This window comes from Rhinoraja longicauda, chromosome 21, assembly GCF_053455715.1.
Source record: "Rhinoraja longicauda isolate Sanriku21f chromosome 21, sRhiLon1.1, whole genome shotgun sequence".
Lineage (NCBI taxonomy): Eukaryota > Metazoa > Chordata > Chondrichthyes > Rajiformes > Arhynchobatidae > Rhinoraja > Rhinoraja longicauda.
This window is the reverse complement of record NC_135973.1, coordinates 14749567-14764943: the sequence shown is the minus strand read 5'-3', so window position 1 is coordinate 14764943 and position 15377 is coordinate 14749567. Positions and strand designations below refer to the sequence as shown.

Here is a 15377-nt window from a genome sequence, read left to right as displayed (position 1 = left end):
TCTCCGGCTCAGGACATACCTGGGCAGCAGGATAAAGTTTCACAAAGATTTTAAGGTGGGTCTATATTGACCTGGATATTAGATTGTGTGGCAGTGGCTATTTCAAGGTAACGTGTGGAAAAGTACACTCATCGCAGGGGGTAAACATGACAATCAAGTTAGTACAGAAATTAGATCAAGCACATCCGATCTGGAATTGTGCCAAGGTTTCTGACGTGATTTCAAATCGCATCATTCCCTCTGCTGCATTCCTCCAGTGACCATTGTTGAGTGTTCCTCGGGAAACGAGAACTTTGCAGCGTTAGGCTGCACTGGGATCCCATTAAAGGTAACTCACAAGATAGCTTTTGTCTGTTTTCTTTCTCCTCCCCCCCCCACCCCCTCAGGTTTCAGTCCCCTCTTTCACCAACAAACCTCCCCCCCCCCCAGCCTTCATTGGTTCAGGCTACCATCTCCTGAAAGTCTCAACCCTTCAAATGGCCCCGTTTCAGTTTCAGTTGGTTTATTGTCACGCGTACCGAGGTACAGTGAAAAGCTTTTGTTGCCTGCTAACCAGTCAGCGGAAAGACAAAACATGATTACAATCGAGCCATTTACATGCGTACCACAGTGTATAGACACATGATAAGGGAATAATGTTTAGTGCAAGGTAACGCCAGTAAAGTCCAATCGAGGGTGGTCCGAGGGTCACCAATGAGGCCCAACTGACTCCACTGCTGCTTCTCCAACTGACCCAAAGACCCTCTGATCCTTCCAATTCCCACCCTTCACTGCAAAGAAATGTGGTACGCATGTAACAGCTTCCAACATTTGCAGTGGAGGGTCCCTGGGCAGATTGGTTCTGGGGCTCTGCTTCTATGACCATCTATTGCATTCTCCAGGCTGAAGTAGATGGCTCCTTAATTAGTCCCTTCCCATGACTTAAATTTCTATAATGGTAAAGGTTCCAGGTAATGACCATTTTGAACAAAAAAGGTCCATTATCCACCCCCCCCCCCCCCCCTCTCCCAAGACTCACTTATATCATCATTGCTACATTGCTAATTATCAACCAGGAGATCATTACAGATGAGGAGCTTAAGTGGTCCAACCTTAGAAACCATCATGCCAGCATCAGGACAGATGCTGGGTAGTCTTCAGCTGGGTGCTGACGCTCAATTCTCAAAAAAAGACACAAATGCTGGAGTAACTCAGCAGGACAGGCAGCATCTCTGGATAGAAGGAATGGGTGATGTTTCGTGTCGAGACCCTTCTTCAGACTGAGAGTCAGGGGTGAGGGAGACCCAGAGATATGGAAGGGTAAGGTGTGAAAACGAGAGATCAAAGGGGATGCGGCTCAAGGAAAATATAGAAAAGATCATTGTTAGCTCGGGGAGGGTGACAACAAGGCATACAAAAATTGAATCAGGAGGACAGTCAGACTGGTCAGATAATTAGCACGGGGGGAGGGATAGAAAGAGAGGAAAAGCAAAAGCTACTTAAAGTTGGAGAAGTCAATACAGTGTTCATATATTTACTGGGTTGGAAGCTGCCCAAGCAAATTATTTCCCTGAGTTTCTCCAATACTCTGTCCTTTGCAATTAGCATTTTGGAAAGCTCTACCATGTTATTTGAAATTAATAGTCTGATATCTTGGGGACATTAGCAAAGTCTTCGATGGTGCAGATCGATGCAAAAATCTATCCAATATATCTACCATTCCTTTATTTGCTGTTATTAATTTGTTTCTTCTCTTGAGGCCTCAGATTTACCTTCTCCGCCCTCTTCCTATTTCCATATCCATCAAAACATTCACTATTTTTAAATTACATGCAAATTCTCCCTCAAAACGAATTTCTTCCTTTCTTAATGGTTCTTACTCTTTTGCTATTTGATCTTACAACCTTCCTTATCCTCCGGTCTACTATTAGAGTTTGCCATTTGTTTTGTGTAGGAAGGAACTGCAGATGCTAGTTTATACCGAAGATAGACACAAAAAGCTGGAGTAACTCAGCGGGACAGGCAGCATCTCTGGAGAGAAGGAATTGGTGACGTTTCAGGTCGAGACCCTTCTTCAAGGGTCTCGACTCTTTTTCATAGAATCTCTCTTTGATTGAGCATTTGCTGAGCATTACAGAGGAGTTGTTTGAATATCTCCTACTGTTCCTCCACTGACCTGTCTCCTAGCCTGTTTACCCAGTCCACAATCAGCCATATTGCATTTAATGTCCTCATTTAAAATGAATGCACTGGTTATAAAACTATAATGTTCATGCACAAACTACATTTGGAATTCCATCACATTTTTTGTCACTAACCCCTCAAGAATCTTTAACAACAAGATCCCTTATTGATCCTTGCAATTTACATACGACCAAATCCAAAATAGCTCATTCTCGGATAGGTTCTGCAATGTGCTTCACAAAAAAAGAATTTCTGACACATTCCACAAATTCTTCTTCTACGATACCCTTGCCAATTTGGTTTGTCCAATCAATATGTAGATAAGAATCCCCCAGGATAATTGTAGTTCCCTTCAAACATGCCATTGATATTTCCCCATTTATGCTTTGCCTATTGAGAGCTCACATTTTGGAGTTCGATTGACTATTTCCATCTGGGTCTTCCTTCCCCTACTATTCATGATAAATCACTAAGTCAATGTTTTTTTTAGTGCAGTTTTATTTACTCAGCACAATGGGACATGCATGGATAACCATGTACTTTAGTTTAAGCTTAGAGGTACAGCATGGAAACAGGCCCTTCAGCCCAAGAGTCTACCCTGACCAATGATCACCAGTTAACACCAGTTCAATGTTTTCCCACTTTCTCATCCACTCCCTATACATTTGGGAGCAATTTTAAATTAACCTTGATTTTGCCTGGGTATTTTCCTCAGCCATTATGAGTTTTTACATCTTAATCACCATCACTAAGGAGAGAGGGGCAAGATTTAACAGAAACTTGATGGGCAACGTTTTCACTCAAAGGGTGGTGGGGGCAAGCTGCCAGAGGTAGTTGAGGCAGATACTAGATCAGCATTTAAAAGACAGTTGGATAGATACATGTTGTGATATTGCAAGGACTATTTTGTTGTATCACAAGGACTATTTTGTTTGCCCGCGTAGCAACGTGTATATATGAGAATGACGTAATATTGACGGGCACTCTGGTTCCAGGTGGCCGTGAAATAAACTGAGCCTGGATTTATGCTCGGCTATCAAAGCGCTAAATACGTGTACTTGTGGTCATTCCAGAGTCATAACAACGGTATAACAGATACCGGACCACGAAGTACAACATGGTGGCAGCGGTGGGATTTAGTTTAGCCCTAGAAAGGTAAAGAAAAAAAAGAAAAAAATAGTCCTTGTGATATAACAAAATAGTCCTTGCAATATCACAACAATACATAGGTAGGAAAGATTTAGAGGGATAAGGGCCATAAGCAGGTACATGGGACTAGTTTAGATGGGGCATCTTGGTCAGCATGGATGAGTTTCGCCGAGCTCCCTGTTTACAGGCTTTATGACTCCATGACTCTATCCCACTCAATCCTCTGGTAAACAATTTCTGAATTCCTTCTGGATTGATTAGTAGCCTATCTCACATTAACGCCCCCAGTCCTCACCCTGGTCACTCCCACGGCTCTTTCTCACCCCCAAAGGGAAAAAGTTGCCCCTCAGGTTCCTCTCAAATCTTGCCCCTCTCACCTCAGCAATGGGGAGTAAGATGTAAAACTCATTACGTCATGGAGTAGCTGAGGAACATACTCGGGCACAATCAAGGGCTAACTACATACACAAGAGGAGTAAAATAAACTGAGGGATTTATTGATGAATTTAAATATAAATAGCAAGGAGAAGCACTCTGCTTCATTCTGCTCTGAATTTGGCAGTAAGTATGGTCATTCACTGCAACGCATTTTGGGAGGCAATATTATCGTATGATCAGCCAACACACGTTGTACTAAACAATCATAGAGGCACTGTTACTATGTCTATGATACTGTATCGAAATAACTTTGCAAATGGTCTTATGATTTCACAATGAATAGCACTCCGAAGTACTGCACCGACACCCACACATTAAATAATCAGAAGGCACTGGACATTCGCCACCATTCCTTTGGAGTGGGACTGAGCAGGAAGCATAAATAATACAAGTGCTACCACATCAAGAGTTCCATCAAATTAAAATAAAATAAATACATTCTTTACAAATTGGTATTTTAGTAACTATAAAATTCAACAGTAATCATTCAATGTAACTGAAGTAAACCTGGCTTTCATTTCATTTCAATTGAAAGATTCTCGATCTGGTCTTTTTCCAAAGCTTAATTGCCATAAATGAATTATTTAATGAAAACATCCTTGTGATATATTGGGCAATGGAGCAAAATAATGAGCTAAGTGACAGCGCAGATCTACGAGTTCAGATGTTGCACTGGCTCGAGCTGTTCGCCGAGTAACAAATAAACCCTACAGCTTAATGACCCAGGTGTTAACACACGGTTATTAATTGCACATACAAAGTGACATGCTTGAGGAATTATTATTTTGAAAACAAACACGCAATTATATGAAAGCAACCATGGTAATGCTATAATGTGCTCAATGGCCCCGAAAAAAAAGGAAAAAGATGAGCAACAGAATGGTTGCTGGAAAACCTAAACCTCACTGCATGATGATTCCAAACACATCAGACAAAAGCAGAATCTACTTCGGATGCAGCTACCTGCTTTCAACCCTGGCTAGAAAGTATATGTACTACCCCGCGATCTTAGAGTCCCAGAGAAAGAGCATGTTTGTGCACATAGGGAGTGTGTGTGTGTGTGTGTGTGTGTGTGTGTGTGTGTGTGTGTGTGTGTGTGTGTGTGTGTGTGTGTGTGTGTGCGCGTGTGTGTGCGCGCGCGTGTGTGTGTGTGTGTGTGAGAGAGAGAGAGAGAGAGAGAGAGAATGGGCTTTAACATCGGCAAAAACAAATGTCCATTACCAACCTGCTTCTATTATACAACACTGTCTTTATGGCAAAAAAAAATCCATGGCAATATCTTGGAAAACAGGTTGCTTCTTATATTCCCAATGAAAATCAAAGATGAGATGTACTAATCGCCTTAGTACACCAGTACAGACTTTGGCTGCCTGATGAAAAGAGAGTTTGAAGATTAAGATCTCAAACAAAGTACAAAACTCGTGGTCTGCTGGGCAGTGCTGATACCTGTCCTTCTGCACATACCTGAGACATGGACTGCCTACGGTGGACATGTTAAAGTAATGGAGAGATAACACCAACGGCGTCTCCACAGAATCTGCCAATTCCCTTGGTTGGCTCCAGTGAACCATTTCCAGTATTCTCTGTCCTAATTCTGCTTTGTTGGACAGGCAGGCCACGTAATCTTTAAGCTCAGCACCATACTTCCAATACTGACAGGTTTTTTTTCTAACTTCTGTCTCAGCAATAGATTACCAGGTGGAAAGAGGAAATCATTCAAGGTTGTTCCCAAAGTCTCCTTGAAAAAGTGTCATATCTCCACCATCTCTTGGGAATCCCCTGGCCGATGACCACTCAACATGGAGGAGCATTTTCAGTTTGCATTGCGAACCAGCAATCTTTAAGTTGGAAGAACACAGAAACTGATTGTGAATGGAGCAGGACGACATGCTGCCTTGCAAACTATACTCCCGGCCTCCCCATCAAGCACCATCCGCCCCATATGCGGCAGAGCCTGTCAGTCCCACTTGACCTCATCAGCCACACAAGCAAGCACAGAACTGGAGAGTAGCAAGTTATCCTCATTTCCAAATAGAAGCCTCAGGAGGAGGCAGCAAAAGTAAGTAACAACTACAATTTATTTACAGACATCCAGAATAGCTGAGCTTCTGAACTGCACCCCATGGGGGGCATAGCCATATTTCAAGTATTATAAAAACTTCTAGAAAGTTGAAGACATTGACCAAAATCAAGAGATCAATAATTACTGATATCTCCCAATCATTCTTAGTTCATGAATTCTACACATTAAGCAAGTAAATTGTATCATGGGAATGTGTATCATTCTCTTTTGCTTGAATGATATTTACAGATTTTTTTTTCCAGTTGAATCCAACACAAACATTTCTCATGTTGCCTTCAACCAAATATTTGTATGAATTGGAGAAACTATACAGGTGAGTGGGGAAGGATTTCAGAAAGAAACAAATGGAGGAAGCCGAAAAGATGAAATAAAGTTATGAAGGAATGATTATTTTTTAGCAGGTTTATACATTAATAGAAACATAGAAACATAGAAAATAGGTGCAGGAGGAGGCCATTCGGCCCTTCGAGCCAGCACCACCATTCATTGTGATCAATAGCTTACAAATTTGCAGATGGTAATGAAATTTGAAGTGGACTGAAATTATTACAACTCAGATGTAATGATTCTAAAATATAGAAAATTGACCTCTTTTGAGAAAAAGGTACAATTTTGGAGGATTTCATACAGTAGACATGGAAGTGACTCCATCTGATCAGAGGTCCATAGCTCGAGATCATTGATGACACACAGAAATGAATACAAGGTTACGCTAAATTAAATTGTCAATGGAATGAGTCTTGTATGAAGCTTAAACAGCAGCTTGAACCATCTGGTTTGTTTCTGTGGACTTATTTCTAAGGTGACAAATTATTTCTATCCAAGCTTAAGCACTCACAAGCCAAACTAACCAAAGTAAATCACTTTTGATTTGAAATTTTGAATCCTACTAATCCTAAACATGTTCTTTAATTTATCTGCTACCAAGAGATTAACCATATTCTGCTCAATGGGAGTGATGTCAGTATCAGTTGACATTCTGCCTTCAGAGTTCGTTGTCTTAAAGACTGGAAAACCGGCATGCTTTGAGTTAAGGAACTAAAGGAGAGTTCATGGAAATGCCCTGCGTCCAAAGTACGGAGCAGGTTGTTAATCAATATTACATACCATAATGAGTAGGTGGTTTGTGACCCATTGCCTCTTTAGCCTGTATCATGGATACTTGATCTTTGACCTTTCCTTGTCGTGAGCTGAAGAGAAAGGCCAGATTGGAGTCATCAAAGCAGGCAATACTGGGAACAATAGTCAACCAGTTCAAAAAGCTGAGGTTCCCACTGACGATGAGTAAAACCTAAAGAGATGGGAGAAACATCAAAATCACAGCTGGAACATATCAAGGAAGTGAGATTATAAAACTTTGGTACAAAATGCCTGAATTGAGATTGTTTGCAATCAAATCATTTTACATTCAGCATCATTTTATTACCATATACCAAAATACCAAGCTATTCCCTCTTCCTTTCCGTATACGATATGTCAATCTGTTTCATAACATCATGGAAAGCAATTTAACTCTCATTATATTGTAAGATTCAGCTATAACTATGAATAATTTTCTTAGCTTCCCTTGGTAAGAATGATACATTGAAAAAAGATGTTACATTTCCGTTCAGCCTTGCATGTACACACACACAAAATACCTCCACATATTCTTTTTGGCTGCTATTTTGCCAATGTACTTTTTGTTCGAATAAATACACAATTCTCTAAATCACATACTTCAATCCGATATTGATGTTCAATAATTTAATTGTTTATTGCAACAATTTAGGTGGCATTCAGATGCATAATGTTAGTTATCGAATGTGCATTTCATATCTGCATTATATCCCCAAAATACACGGGGTGGTGTAATTTATGCATTGTGGAACATCAATTAGTATAGATGTTCAAATATAATGACTTCAGCCGAAAGCAAGGGAGTTGGATCATAGAAGACAACTGGAATTTTGTGAAAAGTTAAATTTAGGGCAATTTTCAGGTCCAGCAGTACAATTTATTGAAATATGCCAGACCTGGCAGCAGAAGTAGAAGCAAAAATGGAATAAACAATGATAGAATTAGGCTATCAAAGATATCTGCACCAAAGAAGGCAGAGCCTTGCCATTCCTTGCCTTCATTTCTTATTGTGATCCAATTTTTGTGCCATACTAAATGAGTTAAAAGTAGAGTTGCCATCTTACAGTGTCAGAGACCTGGGTTCAATCCTGACTACGGGAGTTTGTACGTTCTCCCCGTGACCTGCGTGGGTTTTCTCCGCGTGCTCCGGTTTCCTCCCACACTCCAAAGACGTACAGATTTGTAGGATAATTGGCTTGGTAAAATTGTAAATTGTCTCTAGTGTGTGTAGTGGGCAGGGATCGCTGGTTGGCGTGGACTAGATGGGCCGAAGGGCCTGTTTCCATGCTGTATCTCTAAACCAAACTAAACTAAAGAAGAAAAACAATGGAAAGAGATTAATTTCAACCCAAAAAGAACGTGAATGTATTAGCACTAAAAATGTTTCCATGAGTATCCTAAATGAAAGAAAATACAATTTCCTATTGTAGGCCAATGTACAGTGCAATACTATCTGGAATGTGACAAACACAGCAGATTGGGTAGGATGGGAAGCTTCTTCAGATATTGTCAGTTAAGAAAAATAGTTGGATAGGAAAACAAAAAAGCAATAAATCAATGTTGTAGATTGTGTCATTGTCAAAAGAAGTCAGTCTCCTTGTGGGATAGATATTGACTGTATTTGCGTAGGATGATTAACAGGAGGCGGCACCAAGATTGTGGAGGCCTGGGGAAGGGCTTTGGAGATAACACAAATTTACAGATGTCAGTAGGAGCTTATTAAGACAAACCATAGCAAGCTGCCTACCAGCAGAATTAGTCAACAATTATTGTTAGACATTTTCTGACATTTACTGTGCTGGAGGGCCCTGAATTGCCATATTACATTCCCGTCCTTTGGTGATTAACGATAGCGACTGCTTGACACCAGGGTTTGTACCAAAGATACTAGAGGAACAAGATGGACCACTCCATTGAAATCGCCTATACTGAAGTGTAGTGCGCAAAGGAACGTAACGTCTGCCATTTTAGTAGGCAAAACACGCCGTTCGCTATGCGTCTCGCAGTGTAATCAGTATTTTGGGGGATCAGTATATGTGATGATACCATTAAAATGAAGAATATATCTCATCTATCAATTCACAGACTTTTGTTATTTTTGTATTTAAATGTTTCTGCAAGTTTCTGCCTACTAAAATGGCGCCATGGCGTACTACGGTTTTCAGGGTCGAGTGGTCTATCTTGTTCCTCTAGTATCTTTGGTTTGTACATCGTACAGGGCTCCAGTTTATCAAGTATCAAAACGGAGGAGAGATATTCACTGGACTTAAATAACTCATTTTATAAGCCAGTTGACGTGATATTGACCAAAGATCCAGCAGTTCATGTCTATAGAGATAAAAAATCTTTGATTGAGCTTGCCTCCATGGCAAATGTTCCATCAACCGGTTCCAAAATGATGTCAGCAGCCTTCTGTGGCAACTAGAATTCATTAAATGTTTTGACTTTAATCGAACAATGGATTAAAGTCTTTGTGGGCAGTCCATCAAAGGTGGGTTGTGACATTACCCCTTTACGTGAAAACCATGGCAGGCAACTTCAAATAAAACGATTTAATGGAATAACACGCAATGTGCACATAGAGAGATGATGAGTTTTTGTTGCGAGAAAGCTCCATGAGCAATGATTGTGCACATTCGAAATGTTATACCAACCATTTTTTTAGAACCTAATTATAACTGGTGGCTAAATTTCTGAATGTTTGTAAAAGTCCATAACGAGCTATAAAACATATCTCACAGACACCAACTCTTCCAGCACAGTGGGGATATATGTGCAATTTAGCTAATTGCAATTGACATTTTATTTACAAAGTGTTTTATTCTGAAGCTCTGCTTGTCACAGAATAGTGAATTCATTGGACCAGATTTGGGCCATCTCCTGGACTGCCATTCCAAAATTTTCCACTGTTTTACTTCCCAAGATGTATGTTTTAACATCATTGCAAATAATGTTATCGAACAATGCACCAGCATCAATTCCAGAATTTCTTACTGACCACTAGGTTTAAAGGTGTATCTACACCAAAGGTACAGAAAAAAAGCTTTTTCAGAAGAATGCATATAATTGTAACTTTCACAACATCTACTACAGGGAAAATAAAAGCTCAGAAATTTGAAGGATGGCTTTGTCATAGAGTCATACAGCGTAGAAACAGGCCCTTCGGCCCAACATGCCCCAACATTACCCTACCCTGGGTAAATTGACTATTTAACCTGTCTATTCCTCTTGTGATTTTAATGAGAAAAAAACAGCAGCAGTTGTTGCACATTCTCAGATTTAGGATCTGAGAACACGAGAAAACGACTTTCTTATTTCAACGTATACGGTCAGAACTATTCGTTATTACTTTTTTTGTTTGTTTCAATACCTTTGCATATTTTCTACTGAACCCTACTCAGAAGTACCTCATGTCCCCTGCTTCTCAATTCCCCTGCTCTGGGTAAAAGACTGCCTATTCCAATCTATTCCAACAAAACATAACATTTAGCTTCCCTTAAAAAATATAGTCAATGCATAAGAAGCATAAGAGGCATTGGATGCTAACATGCATCTAGCTCCAAGGGCAGCACAAAGGGAAAATCCCTGCTGGAAGTCAGATTGCATAGTGGCAAGTTTTTGTGATCCAAACACCATTAAAAAAAAAATCCTTGATTGCAACAACAGACAATCTGCTGGAAGATCTCAGCTGGATAACAGACTGAAGAAGAGTCTCGCCCATAAACATCACCTGTCATGCTCTCCAGAGATGATACCTGACCTGCTGAGTTACTCCAGCACTTTGTGTCCTTTTGTGTATCAACCAACATATTAACCAGCACATGGTGGTAAGGCTGTGTCTTTGATGGTCATTCCCTTCTGCCTGGCCAATGTGGAGCGACCCCATACACCCATCCCAATTAATGATCACATGCAGCAAGCTAGTGACCCTCAATGCTTACCAACAATTACACTCCTTGATTCTACTACCCCCAACTCCAGATGCCAGGCCCACCACCCAACTCATGGCAATGCCATCTTCCATCCAATATTCACACTCTCTTTAACTCCTCCCCCTGCACCAATCCCTGACAACTGACTTTAACCCTGATTCTTCAATTGACTGCCTACTCCATGATTGTGCGCTGCACCTCTGAGAATTTGTCCACACTAACACAGCCCTGGCCTTACATGATTTCTGTGGTGGGCGCTGTAATTTCCTGGAAGCTGACCCACCAATAAAACACTTATTCCTTTTATAAACAATGGGTAAAATCAGGTAATGTGGCAGCTTCCACAACTTCAGAATACCCCACATTCATAAACAGAGTCTTAGAATCATTTAGCACTGAATCAGGACCTACAGCCCAACTCATCCACGCCGACCAAGATATGCATCTCAGCTAGTCCCATTTGCCCAAATCCCTCGAAACCTTTCCTTTCCTTTGAAAAGTTTTGTTTTTGACCGTTCCGGCGAAGTCAAGTGGTGTGATTCAGCTCACTTTCAAACTATTTTGCTTTTGAAGGACAGGCTTTGGACACCGCCCATGAATGGTCTGTTTGCAAGACCTCACTGCGAAGGTTAGGATCACACTAGTCTACGCTGTTTGGAAGACTGCACCTTGCAAGTACTTTTCCTCCATGCCAAAGTCGGTCGTCAACACAGATGTCTCTCTGCTGGCCACAAATTCTTCCCCGGTGCTTTCATTTTTTCCCACCATTTAGTAGAGAATCTCAACTCTTCCAGTAACACGCAATTAGACGTTTAATTTTGATGCAGTGGTGGGGTTGAGAGAGGCAATGGTAAGGTAGAGTCCTGTCTTATCAGGGCATGTACAGGAGCTATTGCTGTGGTTTCTGCCGTTGCCAAGGAATGTTGAGGGAGGCAAGATAAGTTTATTAGCACCTGATTTCGTTTGTGAAGGAAATCTAAAGACTAACAAAGTGCAGAGAAAAAGAACATAGCACTCTTTCATGTATATCTGATTCTGCATAGATGAGTAAAACAGCAAACAGGTTGATCGGGGAGATCACGTTAGCTAACATGTTGTTTAGATTGTGGGTTTGCAGATGACATAATACTCAACGATTAGACAATTCAACTCTCAAATGCCAAGCAATTCTCTCCAGAAGTAGTTGTCCTAGTGGTCTGACCTTGGGTTCACTTTAAGTGCTGAACAAAAGTCTGGAATTAAATTCAAACCATATGTCTTTAATAGAAGTACTGTAAATTCTCTTAAAATCTGCTGCATAACTGCTTCATTGATCACGTAAATACTTACATACCAACAAAGATATCTTTACCTATCAAGTTAGCCTCTTCAACATTTCTTATTAGGTTCTGATACTGCAATTAAATCACATATGTACACAACGAGCCTTAACTCAATCTTCAACTGGGTGAATTTATTGATTAAGCAACAAAAAAAAAATGTTCTCTTCAACGTGATGCCTATCATTTTCTAAACGGTCTGAGCACTAACCAGCCTTCCTCTGGGTATTGTTCTATCATTGGCTACCTTGCTCTTGGGACCCCAGCTTCTAAGTTTCACTCCCCTCTTCGACCCTTGAAAGAAATGTGTCTTTTTGGTGCCTCTGTCCCAACCTCTCCTGATGTGGCCAGTGTTTAATTTAGATGGATAGTGCTCCTGTGAAGCACCTTGGGACCGTTTGTTGACGTTTGAGGCATTATACAAATGCAAGCTGTTGTACATATGCCGCGGCAGATCCGGGGAGTTTCAGCTTTCATTTCAGTCTGGAGACTTCCGTTTGCACGAAACTCCGCTGTTACCGGAAACTTCAGTCCACCACATCAGACTAGCCTCCACATCCGTTATATGTGAAATGAAGTTGAATCGTTAAACCTAATAAATCTTTCTTCTCTGTCTTGACTTGAAATGATCCAAAGATGGCGTTACATGTGGAAGTTAGTCCATTTTGTCCTGATCCAGTTTACCAAAAACAATTATAATACAACTTGGAAAGTATAAACCCACCGAGTATCCTGACTTTATATACAGCACCCCCAAAGAACTGAGAGAAAAATATTGAATAGAGGACGTGTATTATTGAAAAGAGGAAAAGCACCAACTTAGCTAAATGTGGGTCATCTCAAAGCATGTCAGGTTTTTTTAAACAATTCTGAAGTGCAGCCACTTTGCATTAAAGTGGAATTGTACTTGATTTGTGCTTGTTGTGATATTTTTCCCACAGGAGTAAAGTATTTCTGAAGTCTAATGCCACTTGTAATGGATTGAATATAATAATATCCAGATCATTTAGCTGGGCGGTGCAGTGGTGCAGCAAGGAATGCTGTTGCTGCATAGAACTTGGGGCCCGGCTCGACGCTCAGGGGCTCAGGGTGTGTCCAGTTTGCACGTCCTACCCCGGATGCTCCAGTTTCCTCCCACATCCCAAAACAAGCTGCTTGGCAGGTTAATTGGCTACAGAAAATTGTCCCCAATCTAGCTTTGTGGTAAAAGAAGCAAGGTGCCATCTAAGGGCATGTGAGAGGGTAAGTTGCAGGAAAATAAGGGGTAGGCCATTTAGAACGGAGATAAGGAAAAACTTTTTCAGTCAGAGAGTTGTAAATCTGTAGAATTCGCTGCCTCAGAAGGCAGTGGAGGCCAATTCTCTGAATGCATTCAAGAGAGAGCTAGATAGAGCTCTTAAGGATAGCGAACTCAGGGGGTATAGGGAGAAGGCAGAAACGGGGTACTGATTGAGAATGATCAGCCATGATCACATTGAATGGTGGTGCTGGCTCAAAGGGCCGAATGGCCTACTCCTGCACCTATTGTCTATTGTCTATTGTCTATTGTCTAAAATAGGTAGGGCAACTGGATATTTGACATTACCCGAGAGCCAGCATAGAAACAATGAGCTGAATGGGTCAAGTCATATGAAAACTAAAAAATATATTCATAATGTCAAGTGAGGGATAAATATCAGCCAGAATACCAGGGAGAATGACCCTGTTCTTGTTCAATATTATGCAATTTTAAAATTCAAAAGCTTCAATATTCAAACTATTCAATTTTATTTTTGCTGCATTATCCTAGAAATTTGATCTTTATGTTTTTCTTTATTTCTGGGTTTTTTTCCTCCCTGGTACTGAAATCATTATCTACAACAAAGTAAGGAAAGCTGGCCCTTCTGGGATAACAAATGCAATTCAGAATTTAATGAATTCAAGAGGTGTAGGCCAAAATATGAAGCTGTTTTGATTCCACATCAAGTTATTTTGCTGAAACTCATCGCTGTCCCTGAACATCTACCTGCTCAGGGCTTCAAAAGGCAGGCAGGCCACCAGAGTCGCACTATCTGTTCTCAGCTGACCTACGGACAACATCTGTTTCGCAGTGTCTGTGCATAGTTGTGAAGGTTACCACAGCACAAAGCTTTCATGTAACCACATCCTTTCAAGCCACCCCAGCAGGAGACATCTGCTGCGTCAGTCCACAGCACACACATGTAGAAGAGAAGAGATTGGCCGTGTGTTCAAAGGCAATGAGATCTCCTTCACACTTCCTGTGTGCAGATTTCACCAAGCAACAGGGTTCTCTTCAACGCAGTCACATGTTGCACCCACATAGGCAAGACGTTTCTTCAGATTAATCCCAATATCTTTGTAGTAAGGAAAGGATTGCATTCAATTACATCGTAATGCTAGTGAACATATGTTGCATATGAAACATTATGTCCCATTCCATGGCCCTCACATTAATTTATGGAAAAGACAGTGGATGGAAAACCTTTAATCATCCCTTATCTGTGGCTATAGGCACAAAGTCCTAGAGCAACTCAGCGGGTCATGTTATAAACTAGCATCTGCAGTTCCTTCCTACACACCTTATCTGTGGCTGCTGAATTAAACGGAGAAACCCACCGAATATCAGCACTTAAGTAATTTCCTCGTACTACCTCGTACTTGACCAATTTCCCTGTGAACACAGTACTTCCCAGAATTTGAAGTCCATCCTAATAGGATCTGTCTCATTTCTAATCGGCAAAACACAAAACAAAGTCTGCAAAAATGAAAAACGTTAAACTGGCCCCAAATATCAGAATACCTTCCCCTCATTGGCAAGTGGCTAAAAAAAGACAATGGTCGCCAGAACCGATGTGGATGGTGACATTGTCAAGTGAATGTGTTCCTGGGCATGGGGTAATGTAAGAAATAAACTCCCACTATGGGAGCAACTTTGGCAGCAAAGCTACAAACTTGTCACCGTCAAAAGGAGCAACACACAAAGGGCTGGAATAACTCAGCGGGTCAGACAGCATCAGTGGAGGCAATGGATGGGCGACGATTGGAAGAAAGCGGGGGTATGCTTGGACTTCTGCCATTTCCCTCTTGACGATTGCAGTTATGCAGCCTTTTGGGTTTCTCATTGTTCATAACCATGAGGTAAACCTGCCCATTATATGACACACTACACCTACA

The 15377-nt window shown here is 41.0% G+C and overlaps 1 protein-coding gene across 1 annotated transcript in view; it reads right to left on the bottom strand.

Moving 5' to 3' along the window:
- Nucleotides 1-15377, bottom strand: part of lmf1 (lipase maturation factor 1) — a 457201-nt gene that overhangs the window by 64326 nt on the left and 377498 nt on the right. Inside the window, exon 7 of the mRNA XM_078418495.1 lies at nt 6941-7124. Coding sequence (XP_078274621.1) covers nt 6941-7124 — 184 coding nt within the window. The remainder of the gene's footprint in view (nt 1-6940; nt 7125-15377) is intronic.